Source organism: Drosophila hydei, unplaced genomic scaffold (genome assembly GCF_003285905.1).
Source record: "Drosophila hydei strain 15085-1641.00,03,60 unplaced genomic scaffold, DhydRS2 tig00008148-arrow-arrow-pilon, whole genome shotgun sequence".
NCBI classification, from domain to species: domain Eukaryota; kingdom Metazoa; phylum Arthropoda; class Insecta; order Diptera; family Drosophilidae; genus Drosophila; species Drosophila hydei.
In genome coordinates this window covers 14,810-23,653 of record NW_022045852.1, presented here as the reverse complement: position 1 = coordinate 23,653, position 8,844 = coordinate 14,810, and the positions used below count along the sequence as shown (strand labels likewise).

The 8,844-nt window shown below is 38.0% G+C and overlaps 1 protein-coding gene across 2 annotated transcripts; it reads right to left on the bottom strand.

Annotated features, from left to right (window-relative positions):
* Position 1: 1 nt before the first annotated feature.
* On the bottom strand, positions 2 to 7,534 carry LOC111598347 (ATP-binding cassette sub-family A member 3). 2 transcript variants are annotated; one of them, XM_023313556.2, is made up of 9 exons: positions 6,595 to 7,534; positions 6,337 to 6,480; positions 4,560 to 5,852; positions 3,248 to 4,062; positions 2,266 to 2,600; positions 1,871 to 2,194; positions 1,445 to 1,799; positions 630 to 1,370; positions 2 to 576 (listed from the first exon to the last, which is right to left on the bottom strand). In XM_023313556.2, exons 1-9 carry the CDS (start codon positions 7,465 to 7,467, stop codon positions 390 to 392), a joined length of 5,067 nt encoding a protein of 1,688 aa, XP_023169324.1. In that variant the 5' UTR covers positions 7,468 to 7,534; the 3' UTR covers positions 2 to 389. The 2 variants fall into 2 exon arrangements, with proteins under 2 accessions (XP_023169324.1, XP_023169333.1); XM_023313565.2 differs by lacking the exons at positions 6,337 to 6,480; positions 6,595 to 7,534 and adding an exon at positions 5,931 to 5,993.
* Between the last annotated feature and the right edge of the window lie 1,310 nt (positions 7,535 to 8,844).

Sequence of the window (8,844 nt, the reverse complement as noted above, 5' to 3'; positions counted from 1 at the left end):
ATAGTGTAGTTGTGTAAAGGCATGCGACAAAATCAAGTAGCTTTTTGTCAGCTAACAACTGCATGACAGCTAAATGCTATCGATATGCCATGTTACTGAACAGCTGCAAAAGTGTGAAAGTAATGTTAGCAATGTACATGTCAAGCTAGCTTTTGCGGGTGTTTTTTTAAGTTAAATTTCTGGTTTTCTTTGCAAACTGAAACAATTTAAGAAACAATTGTTTTTCTTTAAAATATTTGATGTTTTGTTTGCTTCTCCGCGCTTGCCCAATATTTTAACTAAATTTCTACGAAACTGTTAAGAAGCTTTTAGAAAAGAGAAACTGTATGATTTACTTGGAACGGCAAGCGTGGAGTTACTGTCTGTAAAAACTTGAAGATTAAATGGATTTATCTCAAATCCTTAAGGATTGTATTGTCGAATAGTTGCGCCTGCATGCCCCCAACAATGTTGCGAGTTATGAAGAAGTCCTCAATATTCAATTCGAACGCATCCTTGCGAATGATCTGAAATATTTCTGCAAAACTAATCGAATTGCGTGGTATATAATAGATCATACAGTAGTCCTGTTGCAGCCTGGAGAATAAGAGAAATATAGTTATTAAAACGCTTCATTCATCACTACTTACTGCAAAATTGCTTCAGGAAATTTCATTTGAACGAAAAGAATCAATTTGTTGTGCGGCGAAACAGGAAATTTATTGATGCGATCCCAGGTGCTTCTTGCCGTGCTGATATCGGCATTAGCTTTACGCTTAAAGCGCACTTCTAGCTCATATCCGCGTCGATAACGCTCCGTCTGTGCGCCCATCGTCCACACCTGACCATTGTATAGAATCGGACTGCGCTCACACAATCTCTCACAGTCCAAAGCCGAGAGATTCGAATAGAGAAAACTGCAGCCACGATTTTGCATATAGGCAGTCAGACTGAACAGGGTACGCTTGCCATTGGGATCAATACCGCCGGGTGGTCCATCTACGCATATTAACATCGGATCACCCAATAAGGCCAGAGCGAAGCCAATGCGTCTTATCTGGCCGGTGGTGCATATATTGATTAACTGACGATAGCAGCTTTGGAAGCCCAACAAATGCGACAATCCATCACAGATCGGTATGGCAAACTTTTTGGGCAGTCCGTGCAACTTTGACTGTAAGATTAGCAGCTCGCATGGTGTAAAGTCTTTCGGGAGTGTTCCTTTCTGTGAGCAATAACCCAACAATGGATTACATTTTGAGCGTTTATTCTGTGTGCTATAGCCCCCAATCCACATTCGTCCATACGATGGTTGTGAATCTCCAACAATCATTTTGACAATTGTCGTCTTGCCGCTATTATTATATCCCATTAGACCAACGCATTCGGCGCTGGAAAATACAACACGATCCAATTAGAGGCTACCCATGGATTGTTAGTGTTAGCACATTTGTTTTCTACTTACTGGGCTATAGATAAATCGAAACGTATTATAATCATTTTTTTGCCAATGCTTTTGCCAATGCCCTCACAAACGGCAGCATATTTTGATCGTTCCTTATCATCCAGCTTTTCTATCAGATTCCTTTCGGCAAGAACCGATTCATCGACAAAATAGTCAGGATGACGATCAAGCTGCGACTGCTGCGACTGCAGCTTCGCCTTTTGCTTTTTTTGCAAAGGTATTCTCTTGCATTTGCATTTCATTAGCGAGTAGTATTCTACCAGCAGTAATATACCTACTGGTACAAATACGGCAAGCAACATCATAATAGAATCAACGACTATACCATACTCATTACTCCAGTAACTGTACGAGGCTGTGACACAGGAGAAATCAAGTGAGATTCGATATAAGAGATAAGATATAAGAGAGTTTGAGATACTTAACAGCAACAGTTAGGTAATATATTGCAGTTTTCGATCATCGCCGACAGGAAACTGATAGTTGGATTCTTGCAGAGCCCACTGAACTCGTAGAGCCGAACCAATTTGAACATCACCTCAGCAAACGTGTATTGCGGAAGTGGCTTTAAAAAACCGTTAATATCGGCAAGATTGTCGCCGACAGTTATAATAAACATGATGATACCCAATACATTAACGATTGAAACTGCAATAAACGCATTGTTTGGATCAATGGGCAAGACGGCGAACAGGTAGGATAATGTGATCACAGAGAAGCCATTAAATGAATTCGCCAAAAAAATCCAGACTGTGAATGAAGGGATATTCAAATGAGAGGACTAACTACTAACGCACTAAAAATCGAATAAGTGTACTGACTGTATAATTGCACATCATGTCGCGGATTAAGATATATCGATACGACCATTACTATCAGTAAGGTTAAAATTATAACCCGTATGAAATCGAAGACACACATGCAAAAGCAATAAATCGAGAGACTCATTCCTGTGAGAGCCTGTTGCTTCCTGAAATGATGGTCCATTATGTGAGAAATGATAATGTCCATCCACACATTGCTAAATATGAACGAGAAATTTATGACCATCATCATGCCTAAACTAAGCGACATCTGCGGTAGTGCGTTCACATCGGCCCGGAATGGTAGTGGTTGCAGTGTCACATCAATTGAAGCCTCCTCGTTGAAGAAGCGTCTACGGTAGGGAAGATAATAAAGGAAATATATATATTTATATATAAAATATTCCTGATACATAAGTATACTATTTATATTACGCAACTATTGTTACTACTGTTTCTACTGTAATACAGTTATTTCTCGTAATACTAGTCTTGAAAATCGACAATTGAAATCAAACTGTCTGTCCATCCACAGTATTCATTATAGCCCTACTATCATAGGCTATAATGAATCTGGTTGCAGCACGCTCGGACCAAGATCAACTATATAGATCTTGTCTACAATAATATACATACATAATAAGTATTATACGTTTGGGATAACTTCCCCGATTGCTTACCAAATTAGAAATAAAAAAAAATGGAAGATCTAGACGGGAATGCCCGACTAGGATATACTATGAACTCTTTTGAAGAATTTGATGTTTTGATATTTTTGCATTTATGATAGTATGCAGACAGATCATCTGTCGAAATTGTATCGCTCACTATAGCTGATAGTTCTTTGATGTTGATTAAGAATGTATATACCTTATTTAGACAACTTTTTCTGCTTCTCTATTCAGTTTTAATATGTAGACTTAAAAGATGTATGAGCAAAAAGCTTACACGTATTCAACGAAGTCAAGTCTCTAGTGTGGATAAGAAAGGAACGACTTACCGTGCAATCACATTATGAACTAAATTGACGCCATACGGAGCGGCATGAAGTGGTATATTGTTATACCAGACGGTTATTTTGTCTGTGTCGAAAGATGCACCGAATATATAGTGATAGTTGACTGACCGTAAGAAATCAGTTTGCAGTAGTAAATAGAAATCCGAAATGTCCGCTGTCTTTAATATTTTAACATGACCATCATACCAGAAGAGTAATTCTATGAAGCACTCTTGCATCTCAACTACATCCAGACTACCTGACATAGTTTCCACAAAAGCATCAATATAGCGTATCTGAGTTAGATTGAACGATATTGGCATTAGTTGATAGTTTTTGCCGAAGAGCAGCAACGGGGCGAAAGTGCATAAGGAGGCTATCAATATAACCAGGCCATGCATGATTTTGATGGCAATATGTCGTTTATATAGTATCAAGCGCATTTTAAACAGCGCCTGCATACGCATTCTTATAAGTTTATTTCCTTTGGCACGTCCAAAGTTGTCGGAGTCTTCGAAGACCAGTTTCAAGTCTTCTATCAACACGGCTGGCTCTCCACTCACATCTCCATCCTCGGAACCAAATCGGAAAAATATCTCATCCAATGACGTGTCGCGTATGCGAAAGCTGATTATATCTAGATTTAACATCTCTTCCTCCAGATCATCGAACAGGTTGGGAAATCTGTCCTCGTACTTAGTCTCAAGTACATATGTTATTTTATTGCCAATATCACTTTCCACTGTCAGGTTCGGGAGATATTTGCTTAACAGATTTTGTAACTCTCCCAAATCGAAAGCTTTACCTTTAATGAAAGTCTAGGAAGTAGAGAAATGAAATAAATGAAATACATAAACATCACAATTATGTTTTAAAAGTGTTTGACTCTGATATGCTCTGTACTCTGCTGGCAGCAAAAGAGACACTATCAGCTATTGATGAGTAATCTGTATAGGAATGTAAGCTACATTGATAATTATTCCAAATAGCTGAAAATACTGAAAGAAATCTTAACTTCGGAGTAACTCTCCAAACAAGATTAGACTACTAATCAGGATAGGACTCTTGGTTTCTCTGATGGAGTAAGGACAATGCCAGTTCTCTGCTACACATCTAATGGTATGTAAACACCATACATATTGTGGCCTTATTGCATTCTCTAACTTTAATTCTATCTAGATGGGAAAGCTCACCTACAATATTAGAAATATTGGCTATTTGGAGTTTGACGGCATAAAGTTAGGTTTAATCAGGCCACGAAGTAGTTATCGCAATCTGACAAGAGTTTTATTTATTTATAAGGACATTTACTTACCAGACGAAAACCATGTCCATACATATTACGCAGAAATGGCTTGCTTCCGGTGCACTTAAGCTCCCCATTGGACATGATGGCTAGGCGATCGGCCAAGTGGCTCGCTAGGGCTGTAGAGTTAGATACCAAGAGGATAGTGCGCTTGAATTTCTCTTCATTGATAAGATTGCAAACGAGAGTTTGTGTGACTAGATCGAGATCGGAATGAATATCGTCAATAAGTATGATAGGGCTGCCACCGGCAAAGGCGCAACAAATGATGAGTAGACTTCGTTCTTTTGAAGTTAAATTTTTGATCTTGGTATGCCTGACATTGGTCAACTGCAGTAGTTGTGTATATAAATCAATCTCTTCATTGGAATCTCTCCACGAGATCCCCTTGACCATGCATATGAATCGAATTTGATCGTTGACAGTGAGATCTGGCGAAAGCAGATCTTCATTTAGTGCCAGACCAAGTTGCATAGATGCATCATGCCTTTCAGTTTGTATATTATAATCGGATATCATGACAACGCCACGAGTCGGCTCTATCAGACCAGCGAGTATCTTAAGCAGTGTCGTTTTGCCGCAGCCATTGTGACCCATAAGCACGGTGACCTCATTCTCGTAAACATTCCATGTAAAAGAGTTGAGGGCACCACGGCTGGTGCTCGTATATCGCTTGCACAGCTTCTTGATTTTGATCTTGAAACGTCGATGTGATGGCTCCACCTCATAGATTTTGGTTGCCTTCACTCCAACCGGCTGTGGGCCCTGCGGTAAGAAGCTATCGTCACGGTCCTGATAGGTGAAGTCGCCGCTATGTGTGGGTGCAGCTGTATGCTTGCGCCGCCTGCCGCCTGTTTCGCCCGTATGCCATACATCCATATATATGCTGATGGCGGCATATATAACTGTGGTTATCAGAAATATATATATGCCCTGATAGACCCTGATTCGTTCGCCTACATAGCTTAAAGCATAACCCTGATCCGACCATTGCTTATCATAGAACGTCTCGCGCTCAATTAGGCTCTGGCAAATTAGCGCCAATACAGTGTTCGGAAACGCACAAGATAAATATGTAACTATTGCATCAATTTTTTCCCGATTATTGTATATCACAAAGTATGGCAAATATGTGATTATCCAGAGTAATGTCACTATCCGCAACGCCAGTGAGCTGTTCTTGAAGAACGAGGCAATCAATAAGCAGAAACTAGTTGCTGCCACATTATACGAAAAGAGCACCAGTAAAATAATATACCATGGCGTTTGCTTAAATATGGTTTCCGTATTATTCCAAGGAATCTTTTGCAATCAATCAACATAAAAGATAAGAATTTCAATTAAAGTGGGTTGAGATCAACAAAATAATTGTATTCTTACACTTTGAACGAATCGATAATTATCGATCTTACAGCTTATTCTGCGCATCAAATAAAGCAGTTCGAATTCCCTAGCTGAATGGGCAAACGAACATAGTTGATGACAACAAACGGTTTACAGACACACTGCTTGTGAGGGTTGTGCGGAGTGTGAGGAGTGTGCGACTTGGAGGTACTCTGACATCTGCACAGAATGGCTTTGTTAATCATAAAGCTCTTCGCTTTTGTATTTTACGCGATCCCTGAGTTGATATGGATGGATGGATGGACAGACAGATAGATAGACAGATAGACAGACAGAGAGAGATAGAGCGAGAGAGATTAAGAGTGACAGACTGACATGGCTAAATCGGTTCAGTTTGTCGAATAGATGCCGTATAATAATGGACTTTATGGGAACTACGTACCTTGACGACGCTCATTATCAGAATTGAGGTCATCAGCATATAGACGAGTCCTTTGCAGTACCAACTTATAAAATGTATGATGTTGCCAATATTCATATTGATAAGAAATAGACGCATCTGACGCTGCTTCTCTTGAACGACTTGCTGTTTACACATATATATATATATATAAATAAGGATATAGGTTTAGGCATAGGCAAAGATATAGTTATAATAATATAATATAATATAATATAATGATAAAGAGCTGGTACATACACAGACAAGTATTTGCGCCGGAAACATAAAGCCAAAAACAAGTAGAATGGGTATAGCTTGATTTGTGAGATTCATTTGCGGATCAGCTATGCGTCCATTGACTGGAAAGCGTCGTAGTACAATCTTAGGTAGGGCCGTTCTGCTGACCATTACTAGATAAGTTTCGGTTATGGCTATTTGGATATTGAGAAAACCTTCGCGGATATAACTGCAATGACCATCTATGCTGTCATCATTCAAACGCCGTGCTATAGTCAATTTGGGATCGTCATAATGGATTGTCTTCCAGTTATCGCCAATAAAAGTATTTTTGAAGATGCGCAGCTCGCTGGGATAAATAATTGAGTAGTTGATGTGTGGCAGTACCAACTCATCTGGGCCCAAAAAATCGCCAGCGAACACATATTGCTTTTCGAACTGACTGTGATCAAAGCAAACGCCAGCAAATAGATATTCGTCCTGTACAGCTATCTTCATGTCAGAACAATCACTATAGTTGCGTAATTCTATTGATTTCAGTTTGTTCAATGAGATATCCATGATCTTGCCAAATATATTGTAATCGTTGGGCGCCCAGGCCAGCACTAACTGCGGTATAAAGACATTACTACTAACGTTATGCTCTTGCGCAATTTTTTGGCGCATCGCTAGCGTCTCCATCAAATCGTCCCAGCTCTGGGATAGATCTATTGGGTCGTAGAAGCTGTTAAAGCGTTCGGATACGTCGGATCTCAGGCGCAAGCCCACACCAATGCAGCATAGCGCGAAGGGCGCGAATATCAACCAGGCCAGCTCCAGCGGGCGATTCCACTGTGTCCTATGTAGTCTCCATGACAACAATAAAAACTTGTCTATATAGTGTCGGATGCTCATGTTGATAGTTTTTGCGTTTCAAATGTATCGGCCTTCTATATATAAATATATGAATGAGTCAATGTTGAAAGACAAGTTTCTAATATGAAACAGTATTAAAATTGACAGCGAGATGTTTGTCTGGTCCTATTTATACAAGAGCTTACAAATTTTCAGTTTTCAGTCCACAAAGATTAATTTTTGAAAAACATGTAATTATTTTTGTAAAGAACTTATCAACATTTCTAACTCTTATTAAGTGATATAGCATTCCAATGTCAGCTATGACTGTGAAATAAGGTAATGAATTTCAATTGGCTATGACTAATTTTTATCGAAAAGTTATGTTAGAATCAACTGACTACGTTTTGGGTTGCCAACTAAGAGTTATGCTATTCTTAATAACTATAATTGAGGAACTGTTTAAGTAATCCATAGAATTGGGATGTTGAGATATTTGATGACATTTGATCATGAATTATCTTACGCTTGTAGGAATTGAGAGATAGCGAGAGAAAAAGAGGGTAGAGAGAGGAAGAGGCTTACGGACAGAGACAGACAGGAGAGAGAGAGAGAGAAAGAGCGAGAGAGAGAGAGAGAGAGAGAGTATACGACAAGAGAACTTTTACTTGTTTTTTAATATTTCTATTTTTGACAGTGTCGCTCGTTTATTTATCCTTTGAGATAACATTTTTATTGCGTTCTAAAGTCAACAAACGGCAATAGAGCTGAAGCCTTCTGCTAGCTGGTTGAGTTGGCCAACTGAACAAAACTGCATATGTATGCAGTACACACTCGGATAAAAAGGCGAAAAAAAGAACAACAAATTAAAACACCAAAACCGTATGCTTCACAATGAAAAAACCAATTTTGTGTTTGTTTCGTTTAGTTTGTTTGTTTAATATTATATATATACATGAAGAATATGTAAACAAACAAAATAAAATGAATAAATTGGTTTCTAGAATGTCGGACGTATATATTACATCAATTAATTTATTTTTTTAAATTTATTTTCTGTAAATTAGCAAATTATACACGCGCTTCATTAAGCTTTAGACATATATGTAAGTGTAGAGCTTTATGGAAAATATTTAATAATTAGCTTATTTACAAACGACATACAATTTAATAAAAATAAATTATAATTGAAGTTCTCTCTTAATAATGAAATCATTAAGCTTCATTCCATTCTTAGAATTAAATAAAAATATTATTCAAACTTACTATTTTCTTAGTTTTTTATTATTGCTTTTGCTTAATTTGTCTTAAAAGTCATAATTTTTAATGTAATGAAATTAAAAATATATCTACTTTTAATATCATTGAATAAGCAAAAACAAATAATTAAATAAATTTGTGTAACAATTAACACATTTCTGAAGCTCATAAAAATTT

What these genes read in the sequence shown, in the direction of transcription:
- LOC111598347 (XM_023313556.2), bottom strand. Translation starts at nt 7,467, where the DNA reads ATGAGCATCCGACACTATATAGACAAGTTTTTATTGTTGTCATGGAGA. An exon ending in GTTCATAATGTGATTGCACG is followed by an intron (nt 2,601 to 3,247) that starts GTAAGTCGTTCC and finishes TCCCTACCGTAG; the next exon opens with ACGCTTCTTCAACGAGGAGG. An exon ending in TTCGATTTATCTATAGCCCA is followed by an intron (nt 1,371 to 1,444) that starts GTAAGTAGAAAA and finishes TGTATTTTCCAG; the next exon opens with CGCCGAATGCGTTGGTCTAA.